The 22,294-nt window shown below is 44.6% G+C and overlaps 1 protein-coding gene across 5 annotated transcripts in view; it reads right to left on the bottom strand.

Annotated features, from left to right (window-relative positions):
* The window catches only part of pkp4 (plakophilin 4), a 322,789-nt gene that overhangs the window by 10,774 nt on the left and 289,721 nt on the right, over positions 1-22,294 (bottom strand). For 4 of the 5 annotated variants that reach the window (XM_038789587.1, XM_038789589.1, XM_038789588.1 and 1 more), the window contains exons 18-21: positions 18,794-18,878; positions 18,580-18,706; positions 9,286-9,417; positions 8,169-8,242 (exon numbers count right to left, since the gene is read on the bottom strand). In XM_038789587.1, the coding sequence (XP_038645515.1) occupies positions 8,169-8,242; positions 9,286-9,417; positions 18,580-18,706; positions 18,794-18,878 (418 nt within the window). Of the gene's footprint in view, positions 1-8,168; positions 8,243-9,285; positions 9,418-18,579; positions 18,707-18,793; positions 18,879-19,864; positions 19,941-22,294 lie in introns of those variants that run through there. The other variant, XM_038789591.1, reaches the window with a different exon arrangement.

Raw genomic sequence — 22,294 nt, 5'->3', positions numbered from 1 at the left:
CTGTTAGAATTTTATAAGTCTCTATGAGATTCCCCCTCATTCTTCTGAACTCCAGCGAGAACAATCCCGACCTAGTCAATTTCTCCATATGATAGTCCCGCCATCCCTGGAATCAGTCTGGTAAACCTTCGCTGCACTCGAGAGAGCAAGAACATGTTTCCTCATAGAAGGAGACCAAAACTGCACACAATACTCCAAGTGTTGCCTCACCAAGGCCCTGTACAATTACAGCAACACATCTCTGTTTCTATACTCAAAACCTCTTGCAATGAAGGCCAACATACCATTAGCCTTCTTTACCGCCTGCTGAACCTGCATGCTTACCTTCAGCGAATGGTGCACAAGGACACTCGGGTCCCGCTGCATACTCCCCTCTCCCAATTTACAACCATTCAGGTAGTAATTTGCCTTCCTGTTTTTGCTTCCAAAATGAATAACCTCACACTTATCCAAATTATACTGCATCTGCCATTGGTTTGTCCACTCGCCCAACCTGCCCAGATCTTGCTGTAAGATCCCTGCATCCTCGTCACAATTCACCCTCCCTAGTAGGTGGATTGGCCATGCTAAATTGTCCCTTAATTAGAAAAAAAAATCATTGGGTACACTAAAAGAGAAGTTTCTCAGGACAGTTTCCTAGGCCAACTATCTTCAGAGTCCTTAGAGCAAGCAGGATGTAGGTAGGTGTAGTTGAGGTAGCTGAGAGATGGTGAGTTTGTAATAAATATTGGCAGACAGTCCATCACCAGAAGTGAAGACTGAAAAGTCAAGAAAGGGAATTGTTGGAGATGGAACATGTGAAGGTGGGAGAGGCATGAATATTGGAAGCAAAATTTATGAATTTTTCCAGGTTCAGATTAGAGCACAAAGCAGCAAAGATACAGTCATCGATTTACCAGAAAAAGTTGTGGGAGGCAGCCGGAGTAGCACTGGAACAGGGAATGTTACACATACCTCACAAAAAGACAGGGGCAACTGGGGCACATGTGGGTACCCATGGCTATACCTTTTATTTGGAGGAAGTGAGATTAGTTAAAGGAGAAGGAAGTGAGATTAGTTAAAGGAGCAAATGTACAATGAGAACACAAGTTCAGCCAGGCGGAGGAGGTTGGTATTGGATGAGGATTGTTCGGGCCTCTATTTAAGGAAGAATCAGACCATCCTGTTTGGCATTGGGAGGTGTCGAGGGACATCCCTAGTGAAAAGGAGCCAACTGATGCCAGGAATCAGGAAATTGTTGATATAATATAAGGCATCAGAGGATTCATGAATATAGGTGGGAAGAAACTGGACAAGGGGAGAAACAATAGAGTCAAATAAAGGAGGAAATGTGTTAAGTGGGGAGGAACAGGCTGAAATGATGGTCTACCAGGACAGTCCTGTTTGTGGATATTGGGAAGGAGCCAGAAACAGGCTGTGTTGGGTTGGGATGAAGATAAGAGGCATGAGGGGGTGGCCCAGGTAGAGGGAGAACATTGGAGTGCCAGGTGAAAGGATCCGTTGATTGGCTTGGGGGGGGGGGGGGGGGGGGGGGGGGGTTGCGTGTGGAGAGGACCTCTTCCTGCCGAAAGAAGTAAACACAGAGACAAAGGCAATAGAAGACATGTTCAACATTGCATCAAGCCCAAAATTCATTGAGGCAAGGGTGTAAGGGGATGAAACCAAGTCCTTTCCAGAGGACAGAAAGTTCAGCATCAGAGGGGGAAAGGTCAGAGAAAACACTTAAAATTAATGGTAAATTTCCTTCCCCTTCCCTTCACCCACCAGCCGCCACATTCAAAGGATCATCCTCCGTCATTTCCACTAACCCCAGCATGAAGCCATCACTATACACACCTTCCCTTTAACTCCCCTGTTTAGATTTCCGCAGGGAGTGATCCCTCCATCACCCATTCCCATGTAATTGCAGAAAGTGCAACACCTGCCCCATTACCTCCTCTCTCTTTGTGGTCCCAAGGACGCAAACGCTCACTTTGAGGGAAGGAGCAATTCATTTCTTTCAATTGAGTCTACTGTATTTGCTGCTCACAATGTGCTTTCCTCTACATAACTAATCTAAAGGTAGTTTTCTGCCCCCTCCACCCTAATCAAAAGTCAATTCGTGAATACACCCTATACACATGAGAAAAAGGAATATTCCCTTCCCCCTGGGTTCTAGAAGCACCATTGGGTCCACCATTCCTATCTTTTCCATAAACCCACCCAGCTCTTTTGCCATTCATATTCTACCCATTGACCTGGGGCTCAATCTATCTATCCTTGGCTCTCGGACACAGTTAAAACCTTATTCCATAATCAACTGATGTTTGAGAGCACATACTTTGTTAACTGTCATTTACTTTTGCTGTGTTTTAGTGAGCTGCAAACCACCAAAGGTGCAAACTGAAACTAATGTTCTCAGCATACACCCAGATAAATTAAAACCAGGCTACTCTTCGTGACAATGTAGCCTGTTCTGGGCTGGAGGTGGCAGAATACGCGGGGAAGGTAATCTCTGACCATGCACATTAATGCCAAAAAAGGGGAAGGACACATTGGAACGTGGATAATATAGGCCCATTTTGTTATGGCACGGCAGCACAGTGGTTAACACTGTTGCTTCACAATGTCAGGGCCCCAGGTTCAATTCTCAGCTTGGGTCACTGTCTGTTCAGAGTCTGCACGTTCTCCCAGCGTCTGCGTGGGTTTCGTCTGGGTGCTCTGGTTTCCTCCCACAAGTACCGAAAGACGTGCTGCTCGGTGAATTGGACATTCTGAATTCTCCCTGTGTACCCGAACAGGCACACTCCTTGTGTATCGACTAGGGGATTTTCACAGTAACTTCATTGCAGAGTTAAGTGTAAGCTTACTTGTGACGATAATAAAGATTATTATTAAATACGGATGTGAAAATGCTTGCTAAGTTGGTGGTGGGAAGGATGGAAAGTTGTATCCCGGATTGGTTGCGGAGGACCAAACAGGTTTCATAAACGGCAGGCAGTTTTCTAGTAATATAAGGCGGCTGTTAAATGTGATCATGATCCCGTTGAGAGCCCAGATGCCGGGGATAGTGGTGCCCATGTCCATGGGCGCGGAGAAGGCATTTGACGGGGTGAAGTAGTGGTATCTGTCGAGGTCCCGGGTGCTGCAGTCTGTGGTATGGGTGCGCCTGTTATAAGTAATAATCATTATTGTCACAAGTAGGCGCACATTAACCCTGCAATTAAGTTACTGTGAAAATCCCCTTCTTTCGAAAAGATCGTCTTTCGAAAACTGGATATGATGATTTCAGACTTTGTATGGGCAGGGAAGGTGCCAAGGGTTAAAAGGACCCTGTTATAGAGACAGAATCAGAAGAGTGGATTGGCGTTGACGAACCTGCTACATTATTACTGGGCAGCGAACGTGGAGAAAGTGAGACGGTGTTGGGAAGAAGGGGGATAAATGGGCTAGGACAGAGGAAGAATCCTGTAGGGGATCCAGCTTGAGGACTATAGTGATGGTGGCATTGCCAATGGCGACAAGGAAACACTCGGGAGAGTCTTGTAGTGCAGTCCACGCTGAAGGTCTGGAACCAGCTGAGGAGGCACTTTTGGGTAGAGGGGGTGTCGGTGTTAACACCGTTTTATGAAAACCACGGTTTTGAGCCAGATGGCATACAAAGGAAGTAGAGAGAAGTGGGGTTGGTTAAGCTGAGGGATCTGTACCTTGAAGAAGGGATTGCCAGTATAGAGGAACTGAAGGAGAGGGTAGAGCTCCCAAGAAGGAGTGAGTTTAGGTACCTGCAGGTAAGGAACTTTGCACGGAATGTTTGGAAAGAGTTCCCCAGGTTGCCAGGCTGCTGGAGCGACTGATGCTTCCAGAAGTGGGAGGGGAGGGTAGAATTGGAGAAAGATACAGATGGCTGGGAGAGCAGGGAGGTGAGCAAGTGATGAAGATTAAGGAGGGGAGATGAACTGGGGAATATGGTGCGAGGCGCTATGAAGGGTAAATGCGACCTCTTCCTCCGCAAAGATGAGCCTGATACAGTTCAAGGTGGTACACATGACTCTGCAAGGAGTGGATTCTTTCAGGGAATGACAGACGAGTGTGAGAAGTGTGGACGAGGACCAGCAAATCATGTTTGTATATTCAAGGGCTGCGAAAAGTTGGTGGGATTTTGGGCGGAGTGTTCGTGGCGCTAACAAGGATATTGGGGTGGTGTTGAGCTGGACCCATTGGTGGCGATATTTGGGATATCGGAGAGCCGGAGCTGATGGACGGGAGGAAGGCCGATGTTGTGGCCTTCGCCTCTGATTGCCCAGCAAAGAATTCTGCTGGAGTAGCGGTCAGCAACACCACTGGGGGTGGCGGCTTGGCGGGGGGACTTGTATGACTTTCTTCATAAGAAAAGATTAAGTACGAATTAAGGGGTTCAGCGAAGGGCTTCGAGGGAAATTGGGGGATGTTCATGGCCGTTTTTGGCCAGCCTTCTGCGGCAAAGAGTTCCACAGATTTACCACCCTTTGTTGAAGAAATTCCTCATCATCTCTGTTTTAAAGGATCGTCCCTTTAGTCCGAGATTGTTCCCTCTGGTTCTAGTTTGTCCGACTTGTCAAAACATCCTCCCCACGTCCACTCTATCCAGGGATCGCAGTATCCTGTAAGTTTCAATAAGATCCCTCCTCATCCTAAACTCTCAACTGTTCCTCATACAACAAGCTCTTCATTCCAGGGATCATTCTTGTGAACCTCCTCTGGACCCTTTCCAAGGCCAGCACATCCTTCCTTAGATACAGGCCCAAAACTGATCACAATACTCCAAATGGGGTTTGACCAGAGCTGTATACAGCTTCAGAAGTACATCACTGCTCTTGTATTCTAGCCCTCTCAACATGAATGCTAACATTGCATTTGCCTTCCTAATTGCCGACTGAACCTGCACATTAACCTTAAGAGAATTGTGAAAAGGACTCCCAAGTCCTTTGTGCTTCTGATTTCCTAAGCATTTCCCCATTTAGAAAATAATCTATGCCTCCATTTCTCCTTCCAAAGTGCATAACCTCACTTTTTCATTGTATTCCATCTGCCACTTCTTTGCCCACTCTCTTAGCCTGTCCAAGACCTTCTGCAGCCACTCTGCTTCCTCAATACTACCTGTCCCTCTACATATCTTTGTATTATCTGCAAAAGTAGCAACAGTGCCTTCAATTTCTTCTTCTAAATCATTAATGTATATTGTGAAAAGTTCTGTTCTGACCCCTGAGACACACCACCAGTCACCGGCTGCCATCCTGAAAAAGACCTCTTTATCCTCACTCTCTGCCTTCTGCCAGTCAGCCAATCCTCTATCCATACCAGGATCTTTTAACACCAAAGGCTCAGTCTCCTATGCGGCATCTTGTCAAAGGTCTACTGGAAATTTAAATAAATAACGTCCATTGGTTCGCCTTTGTCTAACTTCCTTGTTACCTCCTCAAAGAGCACTGACAGATTAGTCAGACATGACCTCCCCTCGACAAAGCCATGCTGACTCAGTCCTATTTTATCATGCACTTCCAAGTGCTCCGCGATCTCATCTTTAATAATGGACTCTAAAATCTTGCCAATGACTGAAGTCAGTCTAACCGGCCTATAATTTCCCGTCTTTTGCCTCCCTCCATTCTTAAACAGCGGTGTTACAGTAGCTACTTTACAGTCCTCCGGGACTCTCACTGCCTCCAGTGATTCCTGAAAGATCACCACCAATGCCTCCACAATCTCCTCAGCTATCTTCTTCAGAACTCTGGGGTGTAGTCCATCCGGTCCAGGTGATTTATCAACTTTCAGACCTTTCAGTTATCCCAGAACCTTCTCCTTAGTGATGGCCACTACACTCACCTGCGTCCCCTGATTCTACTGGTGTCTTCCCCGTGAAGACTGATGCAAAGTAATTATTCAGTTCCTCTGCCATTTCTTCGTTTCCTATTATTACTTCTCCAGCCTCATTTTCCAGTGGTTCAATGTCTATTTTAGCCTCTCTCTTAATTTTTATATATTAAGTCTCCTCTATTCCAAGAAAAACAATCCCAGTCTATCCAATCTCTCTTCAGAAATAATACTCTCCAGTTCAGGCAACATCTGAGTAAATCTCCCCTGCTATCACAAGCCTCCTTAATGTGGATTCCAGAACTGCACACAATACCCTAGCTGTGGCCGAACCAATGTTTTACACAGTCCCAGCATAACCTCCCTGCTCAAACTCTATGCCTTGGCTAATAAAGGCAAGAATACCATATGCTTTCTTATCCACTGCATCAACCTGCTCTGCTACCTTAAGAGACCACTGTACTTGCACACCAAGGCCCCTCTGATCCTCGGTGTTTCCCAGGATCCTGCCATTCATCACTATTCCCTTGCTCTATTTGTCCTGTTTTGTTTAATTTTAACAGACAATAAAGTTTAAAAAATGAAACCTTGTTCTGTAATTCTATTGGTTAAAACAAGGTGCTTTGATTTCTCTTTCAATGTCGATGGATCATAACTGGATTGTGACAATCGTTATGCCACTCTGGGCAAGTGCACGGTCAATTCCAGTCCCACATGCCCCGGAGAGAACACAACGGAATTAACCAATAATTCTTACAAAAATCCCCGAAAATCCTTGGACCTTGGCAGACCAATAATTAATCATTAGGTTTGTAAGTTGAAGCACAATTACTGTTTATTTATAACCAGAACGAATGAGATATACCATAAACACAGCTGCTTAATGTCGAGCTAATACCTGACTTCCGTTTAACTGCCTCATCCTCTACCTACACACAAAAGACAGACAAACAGAGAGGGAGGAAGTGGAAAAATAATAGGAATTAAGGCGAAAAGGTAAGAGCCCTTGCTTCAGATAATGAGTCCTTTTGTGCACTTCCTTCACAGTATACGTGTGGATTAAAGTCTCTGGAATACAGCATGTAGTGATCTTCTTTGCGGCTCAGCAGGCAGTATATCTTACTCACAGCTTTTCCAGGAGAGGGCGCTAGCTTCACATCAGTCTCTTTTTGTGCCGAGAGAGACATCAGATTCTGGATTCCATTTGTACAGCCAGTTCTGCAGAATGAGGTGGTTCTCACAAGTGGCCTTTTGGTGGGAATGAATTGGATATTCCCGGAGTGAGTTGGCTAGATTCCTCCATCCAGCTTGCAGAATTGAAAATGAAACTACAATGGAACCTTGTGGCTCTGAAATATACAATCACCACCTGTTACTGGGCAGGGCACAGCCTCCTGGGCCATTCATTGACCACCGTCTTTCTCCAGGGCCTAAGTCAGAAGTGTGATGGAATATTCTCCACTTGCCTGGATGAGTACAGCTCCAACAATACTCAAGAAGCTTGATGTCATTCAGTACAATGCAGCGCACTTGATCAGCATCCCATCCAACATCGAAAACTCCCTCCAGCACAGATGCACAGGAGCAGCAGTGTGGCCCATTTACAAGATGCACGGCAGCAACTCACCAAGGCTTCTTCCACAGCTATGATCTCTACATCTGCACGGGAACACTACCCCTCCATGGTCTCCTCATAATGGACTTGGAACTAATATCACAGTTGCGGGGTCAAAATTATGGAAATCCCTCCCTCACAGGAGTAAGCAGTGCCACTAAATTAGATAAGGCGCTTAAGGAAAACCTGAATTTGTAACAACTGTATCGATTTGCAAAAGAGTGAAGTTGCAGGAGCAGTTGTATTTGATTGTAGATGACCAATATAAAATCAGGGTCTAAACAACTGGCAATTTCAATTATTTTCATCCGCCAGAGGAAAACAATGTTATGTAGAAAAAACAGCTGAAATTAAGGCACTTGTCAATTGGAAAATGAAGCTTGCATTCAAAATCTTGTCACAATTCCTATATACTAAGTGTGATATTGTGTACTCAACTGATACTGTCCTGCAAATTTACTACTGTTACCTCCTACTGCATCAATAGGATATTTAGATTTCTTGAAATTCTGAATACTAATTGTTTCTATTGATCAATTCATACCAAATACTGAGAACTTAAGTTGCATAATCTCATTTCATAAAACTCAACAACTCTAGAAAAACAAGACTATATTATTTGTCTCAGATTAACCCAAATTAAAAAGGTACAAAGTCAGTGTGCTCTCAAGATTTATGGAATGCTCAGGCCACCTTATATTTTCTCTTAGAAGTATTCAATACTTACATGAAGTTGTCTAGATTCCTCTCTCGCTGGTGAAGAATAGGAACCAATGTAAATAGGTGAAGGCTTACTGGAACCTACATAACAATATATTGTAATTAACATGGAAAAGTGATACATTACACTTGCATTTACTATTACTCAGCTAAAGGAGTATGGGTTATAAAAATAAATCATGGGAAAGCACTAGAAAAAAAAAGATAAGATGAAATGCCATATTGAATTTCAAATAAGAATGTGTAATTTCAGATGTAAACAGTTTGGTTCCTGTAATGGTAAACTTAATGATGACTGTATAGTAATGTTATACTTGAACTCTAATTAGGGATGAAAGTCCAGCAGCGTTGCACATCAAAATTGAAAAGGTACAGAGAAGAGAGAGTAAATCTGAATACAAAATGCTGGGGAAAATTGAATTATGTAAGATTTTGATAAAGCCTAATAAAAGGTTTCCTGCCAGGTGCTGTCAAAATAAACACTCCAGTACAATACCACCTCTGCTCATGTTTTAATTCTCTGAACCATGAATGCCTCACCAAAATATAAGTTTCAAAACAGAATTTACTTCATATCTGAAGTCTGGGAATGGGTCTCAGGTTGGCGACACACAATGGGGGCTGGTACTCTCCAATGTCCAGGACTATGTGCTGTAGGATGCACTAAAGCTTGGGGCTACTGCTGCAAAACCTCCATGGGCAAGTGACAGTGTAAGGCCATCCCGCATTATACATTGAGTGGTTCAAACTCATAAAACCCTTGGGCTGTATATTTGATGTAAAATGTATGTAGAGAGACACCTTAGATGTAGAGTATGTAGAGTGCCACATGCTGTATTGAAAACATTTACGGAATGTCAAATTTGAACTGTTGTGCAATTAACATGTATACCTTTACCTATGTTAAAATTGGTTTTATCTATAATTTCAATTCACTCCAATACTATCATGTTATTGTACGTATCTAAATTGTAGAAATCAATACAAAATTGAAATTTAGATTTTTAATCAGTTTGCAGACCAAATGCGGACGAGAAAAGTTCTAATTTTTAAAAATGACACATTTAGTACTTCAAAAAAATACCTGACTTTATAAACAAAACTGTAAGCACTCCATTCCTTACCTATAGTTAAATCTGTGTGTGTCATATTGTCTCGTTGGCTGTTGTAATATTGCATAGGTGTCTTTGTCTTCTCATAGTTAGAATGTTGTTCCTTGATTCCCAAGAGAGCTGGTGAAGAGGTTGTGCTAGCCACTGTGAACAAGATTTTGTGTTCATACCAAGTCAAAAACTAAAATTCAAGGAAAATCTTGCATTTACTCAGCACCTTTTACAACCTCAAGACAATCAATGTTAAATTTTTCTGTATGAAGTGTGGCAGCTGAACTGCTCACGGCAAAATTCCACAAACTGGAAATAATGACGACTAGATAACCCATTTTTAAAAAGTAAAAACATCTGTTGAGGGATAACTTTGACAGGATACTGTAGGGACTGGAAAGGTAGGGTTACTGTTTCATTTTATTTTGCGTGACAGATGAATAGAGATAGTGATAACGGATGGGAAGAAAACAAAAGGTCTGTGATTAAGGTGGAGGGCCCTCCACCAATTATTAATCCCCTAGCCCAAATTATAGCCTGTTCACAATTGTTCTGACCTCCATCTTCCCCTCAGGAGGGCCTCTGATCCTCTGTTTATTCTGTGACAAGTGGACCAACAAGTTGCCACTCACCACAAATCTCTTCCTTTTGGCTGAAATTGACAGCCCGGTCTTCATATTTAAATGAGAATTAGGTTTGTTATCAAGCTAACTGATAATAATGCTGCCCATGCCATAAAATGTTTGTCCTTGGCAGCTGCACGGGAGTGGGAAGCAGCTGTTTTTAAGTGTTTAATGGGCAGGCTGGCGTGCTGTTCAGGCGCTGTCTTTTGGCATTCGTGGGGTCACCCCCCCAAAGTGGAACTCCCCTTCCTTCCTACTAACATCCTCTCTTAAACCCACCCCCTACACCTCTCCCCAACTTACCTAAAAGTTTCCCTGTCTTCTGCAGTCCCAGCAATGGCCACTGACGCCTTCCTGTCACTGCCAGGACTGATGAAGCTGTTGGCCATATCGGATTGACTGGCAATTCCAGAGGGCGGCTCTTCCTAGCCAATGAGGGACAAGAGTCCCACTTGACCCTGTTTAGTCCATCTTGCAACGCTTTATGGCTGTGGGCAGGTCAAGGTCAAACGTGGAGCATGTCCAACCAGCCAATGTGGTTTTCCAGGGTGGTATGCCGTTTCCCTAGCCCCCCTCCCCCCTTCATGAGCGGGAACTCCTTGAGTATCTCCTTGACTATTTCGCCCAAACCCCTCGTGATTTGAATACTTCTTTCACATCTCACCTCAGTATTGTTTTCCCCAAGGAAAACAGTCCTAACTTCTCCAATCTATCTTCATAACTGAAGTTCCCCTTCCCAGGAACCATTCTTATCATTATTTTCTGCACTCTCTCCAATATTTCCAAAAGTGCGACTCCCAGAACTGGAGACAATCAAATTAGTGTCTTATACAAGTTCTTTTCTTTTAAAAATAATTTTTATTCAAATTTTCACAAAAAAGAAAACAATAACAGAAAATTCTAAGAACAAAAAAAACAGAACCCCCCCGCCATAAATACAAAAGAGAAACAATAAATTAACGCCCGTCCATTGGCAAAAAACAGATATTCAACCCAAAACAAAAACAAAGAGACAACCCCCCCTCCTCCCGCCCGGGTTACTGCTGCTGCTGACCTTTTGTTTTTACCGTTTTGCCAGGAGATCTAGGAATGGTTGCTATCTCCTGAAAAGCCCCTGCACTGACCCCCTTAGGACAAATTTCACCCTCTCCAATTTAATAAACCCCGCCATATCGTTGACCCAGGCCTCCACGCTTGGGGGCCTCGCATCCTTCCACTGAAGAAGAATCCTCCGCCGGGCGTCTTATACAAGTTCAACATACCCCCCTTGCTCTTGTACTCTGACGCCCTTTAAATAAAACCTACAATACTTTGTTGTTTTAAAAAAAACATGTATTCTATTACAAATACTTTGTTTTATTAATCACTCGTATTAACCTGTCCTACCACTTCAATGACATATGCACATATACATTCAAGTCCTTCTGTTCCTGCAACACCGTTAGAATTGTACCCTTACCCTTTATTTTATGTTGTCTCTCCACGTTCCTCCTACTAAAATGAATCACAAATGATTCAGAATTGAACTTCATCAGTCAATGTCCGCCAATTTGACTAACTTGACTATGTCCCTTTGAAATTCTACTCTATCCTCCTCATCATTCACAGCAGCTCCAAGTTTCACAAAATCTGCAAACTTTGAAATAATGCCCAAGGTACAGGTCAGTGTTTTTCAAACTTTATTTTCCCGGGTCCACTTTTGCCAACTTTGCTTTAAATATATTCCCATTTCTTTAGAGATGCAAACTAGTTTCGAAAAAATACAATCTTGTTTTTACTTTACAAACTATGACTTTAGACGAGATGAAGTAACTTGTCAAACACAGACAATGTCATATTATTTCTGATTGGTTCCACTGCATTGCACTATCCAAACATCCAAGTAATCTTCTTCTCCATTCTCACCAAAAACACTTATTTATTCCTGGTTTCCTGAGAGTGGCGATACAAAGTGATGACTGTAGGCAACTTCCGGTGTTGACATATGCCAGCCGTATTCACTGGCGTTGTTTGATCAGTATTGCTCGCCATCAAACCTGGCTTGGCTTCCCTCTCACTGTCCAGTAGCTGCATCCATCCCAGTCACAGACCACTTTCTGGTCAGTACTTCACGTTGTGGGAGTGCAAGCGGACGTCATGCAGGCCATTGAACAGCTTGACCACGGAGCCGCAGGTCACGTACTGCCGATTGATGTCGGGGGACGAGCCAAGCACTAGCACCAGAGCAGAGCTCCAAGCTGGGGCCACAATTGTTAGCATTGCGTGCCCACGTGGACGTCCATTAGCCCCTGTCCCCAACCCTCCATGTGCGCTTGGTGACCAGCACAGCCCAGCCTCCTCCTCTCTCTCTCCCCCCCCCCAAACGCCATAACCAATCAGGGGATTGCCAGCGGCTGGCATTGGTAAATTGGACATTCTGAATTCTAACCATACCTCTCATAATTTTGTATGCCTCCTCTGCTCCAGGGAAAACAATCCCAGCCTATCCAGTCTCTCCTCATAGCTGAAACTTTCTATCCTAGGCAACATCCTGCTGTGTCCCCTAAAGTGCAACCACATCCTTCCGATGGTGTGGCGACCAGAACTGCACACAATATTCCATCTGTGGCCTAACCAATGTTTTATAAAGTTGTACCAAGACCTCCCTCTTATACACTATGCCCCAGCTAATGAAGGCAAGCATTCCCCGTATGCCTTCTTTGCCATCCTATCTACCTGTGCTGCCACCTTCAGGGATCCATGAACTTGTACACAAAAGTCCCTTTGTTCCTCAATACTCCCACGAGAACTATCGTTCATTGTGTATATCCTCCCCAATTAGACCTCTTATAATGTTTCAACTAACACTTGAGGATTAAATTCCATCTGCCATTGCTCCGCCTAATTTACCAGCTGATTAATATTAGTCTGTAGCCCAAGACCATCCTTCCTCACTATCAACAGCACTACCAATTCTCGTGCCATTTGCAAACTTGCTAATTATACCGTCTACATTCACATCCAAGTCGTTAATGTATGTAACAAACACCAAGGGTTCCAACACCGATCACCGTGGTTCACAGTTGGTCACAAACTTTCAATCACAAAAGCAACCCTCCACCATCATCTTTTGCCTCCTATTAACAAGCCAATTTTGGATCCAATTTGCCAACTTGCCTTAGATCCCATGAACTCTGACCTTTTGGACCAGCCTTCCACGTGGGACCTTGTCAAAGGTCTTACTGAAGTCCATGTAAACCACATCAACTGCGGTACCCTTGCCCTTCAGAGGATCAGAACTCTATTTCACTATTAAAAGACCCCCACTTTCCAAATGTAGATTTCCGTGCAAATAGCTACTCCCAGTCTACATTTTCCAGATCCTGTCTAATGATATGGAAATCAGCCTTCCCCCATTTCAGACACTTCACTTCTGGACTATCCTTATCCATTTCCATAATGACGTTGAAATTTACAGAATTATGGTCACTATCTCCAAAATGCTTGACCACTGACACTTCAACCACTTTCCCAGCTTCATTTCCTTGGATTAAGACTAGCACTACCCCACCCCTAGTAGGACTATCTTTATTTGCCCTAGTTTTTCATTTTGAGGGAATATGCCTGGACTGCCTGAACTCTCTCATCTTTGAAGGCATTCCATTGTTCAGTCACTGTTTTTCCTGCCAACCTTTGACTCCTATTAATTCAGCACACATCCCGTCTTACCCCATTGACGTTAGCTTTTCCCCTGTTAATTGTTCTTACTCTAGGTAGTTCTTTATCTTCTTTAGTTTTAAAAAAATGTTTCATTGAGTTTTTGGTTTACAGAGCAGATATATGGGCTTGGTTAGGGCTACCCCCTCCTGTTCTTTGGCTTCCTAGTTGTTTGCTACAACAAGTCTTGGAACAACCGAGTGAATGGCTCCCACGTTTTATGGAAGCCTTCCTTCGACCCTCGTATGGCAAATGAAATTTTCTCCATTTGGAGGAATTCCAACAGGTCAGACAGCCAGTCTGCAGCTTTGGGTAGTACTGCTGACCGTCAGCTGAGCAGGATTCTCCAGCGGGCGATTAGGGAGGCAAAGGCAAGGGCATCGGCCCTCCTCCCCATGAATAGATCTGGCTGTTTCTGATACCCCAAAGACTGCCACTCTCGGGCATGGGTCCACCTTCATCACCACCACCGTAGACATTGCCTCGAAGAAGGCTGTCCAGAATCCAGCAAGTTTGGGGCAAGGCCAGACCATGTGGACGTGGTTGGCCGGGCTTGTGTGGCACCGTTTGCACCTGTCCTCCACCCCCGGAAAGAACCTGCTCATTCGGGTTCTGGTTCAGTAGGCTCTGTGTACCACTTTTAGCTGCATTAGGCTCAGCCTTGCGCATGTGGAGGTGGAGTTGACCCTGTGCAGTGCTTCGCTCCAGAGTCCCCACCCTATTCAAACCCCAAGTCCTCCTCCCATTTCGTCCTCATATTGTCCAGTTGTGTTAGCCCCCCTTAGCAGTCGCCCGTATATGTCACCACAGTTCCCTTTCCCCAAGATGTCTGCGTCTAACAGCTCCTTCAGGACTGATGTCGTGGTGGTCGCGGGTATGTCCTGGTTTCCCTTCATAGGAAATGATTGATTTGCAAATACTCGAATTTGTTACACCCTTGTCAGTTGGAATCTTTTTCAGTTCTTCGAACATTGTCAGCCTGTTGTTGCTGTAGAAGTCCCTAACTGTCAGCGTCCCCCCTGTCCTTTCTCCACCTTTTAATGGTGGCGTCCATGGTCGCTGGCGTGAACCTGTGGCTATTGCAGATGGGGGCTTTATCGGACATCTCAGTTAGCCTGAAATGCTTTCGCAGTTGGTTCCATGACTGGAGTGTTTCTTCCAAACTGAGCTTGTTGAATATTTATTAGGTGGGGATGGGAGAGCTGTCGTAGCTCGTGCCCGGAGGGAGGACACTCTGCAGGAGCCCTCCTCCTTGAGCACCCACTCGGCTTCTGGTTCCTTTATCCACCCCTTAATTCTCTCCACCGTCACTGCCCATTGGTAATACTGCAGGTTTGGGAGGGCTAGGACACCCATGGATCTCGTTCTCTCCAGTATTCTCTTTGGATCCTCGGATTTTTCCTGGCCCACATAAACGCCATAATCAGTTTGTCCAGTGAGTTGAAAAAGGCCTTGGGGATGTCGATCGGGATGGATCTAAACAGGAAGAGGAACCTGGGCAGTACGATCATTTTGAGTGTTTGTACCCTCCCAGCCAGAGAGAGTGGGAGTGTGTTCCATCTCTGCAGGTCCTTTTTAACTTCCTCCGTCAGACTGGCCAGGTTCCACTTTGGATCCCTGTCCAATTGAAGCGATTTGGATGCCCAGGTAGTGGAATTTGTGTCCGGCCTGTTTAAATGGCAGTCCCTCCAGCTCTGCCCCTCCCCTTTGCGGGTTCACCGGAAAGATCTAACTTTTGCGCAGGTTAAGTTTGTAGACCCAGAAGCCGCCAAACTTTTTCAAGAGCGCCATGATTCTTTCCATGCTGCTTCGTGGGTCCGAGATATAGAGGAGCAGGTCATCTGCATAGTGCGAGACTCTATGCTCTTTGCCTCCTCTTCAGATCCCCTTCCAATTTGTTGCCACTCTAAGCGTGATCACTGATGGTTCGATCGCTAGGTGAACAGCAAGGGGGATAACGGGTATCCCTGCCTTGTGCCTCTATGCAGCTGGAAGTACTTAGAGCTGGTGGTATTTGTCTACACCCTCACCGTGGGAGCGCTATACGGTGGTTTCACCCAGGCGGTGAACCCTGTTCCCAGCCCGAACCACTCCAGTACCTCGACTGAGGTACTCCCATTCGACTCTGTCGAAGGCCTTTTCAGTGTCCAGGGAGATGACCACGTTCAGCAGCCTTCTGATGTTCGTGGTTAGCTGTCTACCCTTGACAAACCCCATCTGGTCCTCTGCTACCACTTCTGTTATGCAGTCCTCCAGCCTTTTGGCTAGAACCTTGGCCGGTAATGGACAGGGCTCCATAAGTGGAACTTAACAAAGCTGATGGAGGAAACCAGGGAGGATCTTAAGAGGTGGAATACACTGCACTTGACATTGGGGAGGGTCCAAATGGTGAAAATGAATATTTTGCCGAGGTCTTGTTCATTTCTCAGACTCTCCAATCTTTATACGAAAGGCCTTGTTTCGGAAATTGGACGTGATCATTTCAGTCTTTGTTTGGGCAGGGAAGGGGCCGAGGGGAGGACCCTGCTGCAGAGGCAGAGGCATTGGGGGGGGGGGGGGGGTTGGCATTGTCGAACCCGTTTCATTATTATTGGGCAGCGAATGTGGATAAGGTGCGGCGATGGTCGAAGGCGAAGGGGTGGAGTGGGTTAGGATGGAGGAGGAATCTTGTAAGGGGTCTAGTTTGAGGACTATGGTGATGGCAGTGTTGCCAATGGCTCCGAGTATGTATTCAGGGAGCCCAGTGGTGCAGTCCAAGGTGAAGATATGGAATCAGTTGAGGAGGCATCTTAGGGTGGAAGGGAGAGGCGAGCAGGTGGTGAATATCAAAGAGAAATGGGAAGGGGCGGTTGGGAGGGGAGATCAATTGGGGAGTATGGATTGAGGCACTACTTAGAGTAAACGGGACCTCCTCTTGTGCAAGGATGAGCCAAATACAGTTTAAGGTGGTTCACAGGGTGCATATGACTCGGGCGAGAATGAGTAGGTTCTTTCAGGGGGAGTCTGAGAGGTGTGGGTGGAGGCCAGTGAATTACGCGCACATGTTTTTGGGTTGCGAAAAATTGGAAAGATTCTGGGCAGGAGTGTTTGTGGTCTTAGCCAGGATAGTGGAGGAGGAGGTGGAGCCGGACCCTTTGGTGGCAACATTTTGGGTTTCAGAGAAGCCGGAGCTCATGGAGAAGAGGAAGGCCGATGTCGTGGCCTTCGCCTCTCTGATTGCACGGTGGCGAATTCTATTAGAGTGGCAGTCAGCATCGCCACTGAGGGTAGCGGCTTGGCTGGGGGAAGGGGGCGGGGGGGGGAAAGAGAGAATTTGTACAGACTGTATAGTTGATTGCTGGGAAGCATGTTTCCCGGGGTGTTTGTTGGTTGAACCTGTTTTGATACATGTCTGTGATAAATTAAATTAAATTAAAAAAAAAAAAGAATCTTGGCCTGCATTTTTCCGTCTACCTTCAGCAGCAAGATAGGTCTGTAGGAAGTGCATTTTTAGGTATCAGCGAGATAATATACTAATCAAACCTGGGACTCTGGCACAGTGAAGCAACAGTGCTAACCACTGTTGCATGAGGCTTGTGCTAACGCAGGCGGCAGGGTGCCCCTCGCCAGCGAGTCTGTGAACATCTCCATACGAGGGACGAAGGAAGGCTTCCATAAAACGTGGGAGCCAGTGCTGTCTTGAATCTTTTGTAGAAGTTAGCCAGGAAACCGTCTGGTCCCAGGTCCACGCCTGCATGAAGCGAATACTCTACATGACCCCTCACAATACTAGTGGTGCTTCCAGACCCCGTTACCTGTCCTCCCCCACGACTGGCATGTTCATTCCATCAAGGAACTGCTTTGCCCCCAAGTCCTCGGCTGGGAACTCCGAGGTGTACAGTCCCTGGTAAAAGGTCTGAAATGCCTTTGTGACTTTATCTGGCTCCATTACTAATTTGCCTCTGCTGGCCCTGATCTGTGGTATTTCCCTCATGACTGCCTGCTTTCTCAGCTGGTGAGCCAGCAGGTGGCTAGCCTTATCTCTGTGTTCGTACAGGGTCCCCCATGCCTGACAGAGTTGGTGCACTGCGTTATTCGTGGAGAGTGGTAATGTCACTGGACTGGTAATCCAGAGGTCCAGGCTAATCCTCGGGTGACACAGGTTGAAATCCCACCATGGCAGTTGGAAGAACTTATTAAATTCAATTACTAAAATCTAGAATTGAAATGTAGTCTCAGTAATAGTTACCATTAAACTATCATTGATTGTCGTAAAACCCACCTGGTTCACTAACGCCCTAATAAAGGTAATCTACCACCTGTAGCCAACTCTGGAATGGCCTAGTCAGCCATTTAGTTCAATGGCAATTTGGGATAGGCAACAAACGCTGGCCTTACCAGCGACGCCCACATCCCCCGAAATAAATATATCCTCTATTATAATGTGGCAAGCACTGCCAGCAGCAGTCTAAGGGAGGTCTAACCAAGATTTGATACTGATTCGGCACACCATCCTCATTTTCAATTTTAGAAATAAATTCTACTACTTTTGCTTGCTTTTTAAAAAAGTGGCTGTGTGAACCTGTAGCACAACATTTAGTGATTGATGTACCTGCTACAATGAGATCCCTTTGATCATCTCCCCTACCTTAACTTGCACCTGCCAAGTAATAAGTGATCTCCCTATTCTTCCAACCAAAATGTAATGCGTCACATTTGTCAACTTTCATTTGCCAATTATTTGTGTATTCAGCAACTTCATCAATGTCCTCATGTAATTTATTCATAACTACCACTCCCTCTGCCGTGCACCCCCGCCCCAAAATTTGGCATCTTTCATAAATTTAGAAATTGTATTTTTGATTCCAAGGTCTGAATCATTAATGGAAATATAAATTTCAATGAGCAATTGTGTGATGTAGCACTCATTATTACAAAATTACTTATATACCTATTGGTATACAAGTCAGTTGGAATTACAACATTTTATTTCTTTAGTTAGCCATAAACTACTCACCAGATTGGAGAACAGGTGACATATTCTGATTGGTTGTTGATAAGGATGGGTGGGATGTGGAGAATTTATGTCTGTCACGTTCCAGAGTAGAAATTGGTGTAATGAAATGGTTTTGATTCCAACCATCCTGCAAATACAAAAAAAATCATATGGGGAAAAATATGTTGGTTAGAACATTGATTTCCAATCAAAACAATCATGTATTGGGAGTTACCTTTTTATAAATGCTGCGAAGGTCACGATATTGCCACAGTGTGTTTAATACTTGAGCTGCTGCTTTAACCACTTTCAACGAATACCTTCATGAAATACAAAACTAAGCATTAATATTAAAATCCGTCAATTCAACCCAAACAGTATCCAATTCAATCAACAGTCATTCCAGAATAAAAATTCAGAAAGGAAATGACTTCAATTAGAAGGTCGCTTGAGGGGCCATACAGCTCATTCCTGTCCCCATTTCAATATTTCAGTTCCGTCTGTAAGTGCGAGTTGATTGCCATTTTTAAGTCTCTGCTCCCCCACCATTCTGAATTTTCCTCTGTGTATACGAACAGGTGCTGGAGTGTGGGACTAAGGGATTTTTACAGTAACTTCATTACAGTGTTAATGTAAGCCTACTTGTGACAATAATACAGTAAGAAGTCTTACAACACCAGGTTAAAATCCAACAGGTTTGTTTCAAACACGTGTTTGAAACAAACCTGTTGGACTTTAACCTGGTGTTGTAAGACTTCTTACTGTGCTCACCCCAGTCCAACGCCGGCATCTCCACATCGTGACAATAATAGTAATCATATTATACATCAAGTGCCCCGAGACCATTGAATGCATCCAAAAGCCCTAAACAGGTGTGTGGTGGGGTGTGGGGGGCAGGGCAGAGAGCATGGCTGAAACAGATTTGTGCATATAAACCTCACTCTCAATTGCGAACGCACGCCGTTAAACAGCTTTTCTACTTTTTTTCCTGGCCAAAGATAGTGACACTTCAAACTTAAACCAGAACATTTGAATACATTATTTATTCCTGAGGGGGCAAGAAACTAAATGAGAAGGAACAGCAAAGAGACCTGGGAATAAAGATGTATAAATCATTAAAAACAGCAACTCAAGTTGGTAAGGCCAAAATTATTGAAAACAATACCCTAGGGTTCATTTTGAGGGGTTCAGGATACAAAAGCATGGAGGTAATGTAAAAGTTAAATAGAACCTTGGTTAGACCACAATTGCTTAACTGTGCATGAACTCAGATTTGCAAATATACAATGAAACACAAAAAGTAGTGAAGCACTGGAAAGGTTCAGAAAGACTGCATAGAAGTTATGAAAATGGTAATAATAGTAACCACTTTCAACGAATACCTTCATGAAATACAAAACTAAGCATTAATATTAAAATCCATCAATTCGACACATGCTTGCCTTCATTGGCCGGGGCATTGAGTACAAGAATTGGCAAGTCATGTTGCAGCAGTATAGAACCTTAGTTAGGCCACACTTGGAGTATAGTGTTCAATTCTGGTCGCCACACTACCAGAAGGATGTGGAGGCTTTAGAGAGGGTGCAGAAAAGATTTACCAGGATGTTGCCTGGTATGGAGGGCATTAGCTATGAGGAGCGGTTGAATAAACTCGGTTTGTTCTCACTGGAACGACGGAGGTTGATGGGAGGCGACCCGATAGAGGTCTACAAAATCATGAGGGGCATAGATAGTGCGGATAGTCAGAGGCTTTTCCCCAGGGTAGAGGGGTCAATTACTAGGGGGCATAGGTTTAAGGTGCGAGGGGCAAGGTTTGGAGGAGATGTACCTTGGAGATGGAGGCAAGTTTTTTTTACACAGAGGGTAGTGGGTGCCTGGAACTCGCTGCCGGAGGTGGTGATGGAAGCAGGGACGACAGTGACATTTAAGGGGCATCTTGACAAATACATGAATAGGATGGGACTAGAGGGATACAGACCCAGGAAGTGTAGAAGATTTTAGTTTTGACGGGCAGCATGGTCGGCACGGGCTTGGAGGGCTGAAGGGCCTGTTTCAGTGCTGTACTTTCCTTTGTTCTTGAAAAGATGCACATGGAACACTTTGGGATTTGGAGCCAGAATGGGAAGAAGCTGGCACAGACCCCATGGTTCAAATGACCTCTGCATCTATAATGTCGGTGCTCAGCATCAACATGGAGAATACAAACTTGCTTTGACAGGTCCAGTTAGGATGGTGGTGTCTCATGACGAAACTCCACAAAACTTCATTTGAACCTTGCATTACTATGGGAATTCACAGAGGAATTGTCATCCTCAGAAAGCAAAAATAATCTGAATTCTTTTTAAAAAATAGGACTCCACTGAAAAAAATGCAGGAAACAATTTTTACTAAGTTTGGTATATTTTCTACAGAAATCTAGCTTTCCTAACCTAATTTGAGTAATCTGGCTGATTAATTATAGTTATAATCATAGTTTTAGGATGAGCACACAAAGGGCTGAAATCACCAGAGAAAAGTGAAATTCAGTGTGGTGCCTGAAATTAATAATATCTGCAATAAAATGAAGCACGCGCTAGTCAAAAGCACAGCCTCCCATGCTAATTTTCTTCAACACTAAGTATTCCCAGTCAGGCCCACACTGCTGCCAGTGAAGCTGTGCACAATTGGGGACATATTAGCCATTCAATTCAGTTGATAAAGAAATGATTACATGACAAATGTAGTGATACATTCAGCTGTAGGATGTACAGAGAACGATACAAACCAAGTGATTGCTGCCAACAGCTCCATTAACCTCAGGTAAATTTGCAAATCTGAAAGTCGAAGTTCTTTTGAAAGATAGAAGAGATCTAGGATAGGTTAAAGGATTGTGCTCATATGAAGATGTTCCTTTACTATTTCTGAAGGCAGCAAATGCCTGAACAGTTCTCTTGAATTTTACTTGGCTCTTACTGGCCATCTATCCATGAATAGCTGGTAGTCCCTGAACCAAGTACTCAATGAACAACACCTAAATTTGTGAAAACCCCAAAACTAATATGCAATCTCAAATTAAAGACATATTTTGCTGCATTCTTGATAGCTATTTTGTACGTCCAGTACTCTCGGTGGGCTGGCAAAGAGCAAATAACTTCATTTTGAGACAACCGCGTTAATTTCATGCCATTGAAAGCCCTGCCCGACAGGCAATTACCTAACTGGTTATATTCAGAGTGTTGGCTTTTCACCTGGGCACAGTGGTTAGGACTGCTGCTTCACAGCACCAGGGACCAGGGTTCGATTCCGACCTTGGGTTACTGCCAGTACGAGTCTACATGTTCTCCCAGTGCTGCGTGGGTTTCCTCACAGGGAAGCACAGGGCTTAATCGCTGGCTTTGAAAGCAGACAAAGGCAGGCCAGCAGCACGGTTCAATTCCCGTAACAGCCTCCCCGAACAGGCGCCGGAATGTGGTGACTAGGGGCTTTTCACAGTAACTTCATTTGAAGCCTACTTATGACAATAAGCGATTTTCATTTCATTTCATTTCCAGGTGCTCCGGTTTCCTCCCACAGTTCAAAGATGTGAAGGTTCGGTGAATTGGCCATGATAAATTGCCCCTTACTGTCCGAAGACATGCAGGGGTTTATGGCGGATTAGGCCTAGGTAGGTTGCTCTTTCAGAGGGTTGTTGCATACTCAATGGGCCAAATGGCCTCCTTCTGCATTGTAGGGAGTCTACGGATATGGATTCTATGAT

The sequence above is a fragment of the Scyliorhinus canicula genome, chromosome 2 (genome assembly GCF_902713615.1).
Source record: "Scyliorhinus canicula chromosome 2, sScyCan1.1, whole genome shotgun sequence".
Lineage (NCBI taxonomy): Eukaryota > Metazoa > Chordata > Chondrichthyes > Carcharhiniformes > Scyliorhinidae > Scyliorhinus > Scyliorhinus canicula.
This window is presented reverse-complemented; position numbering and strand designations above follow the sequence as displayed.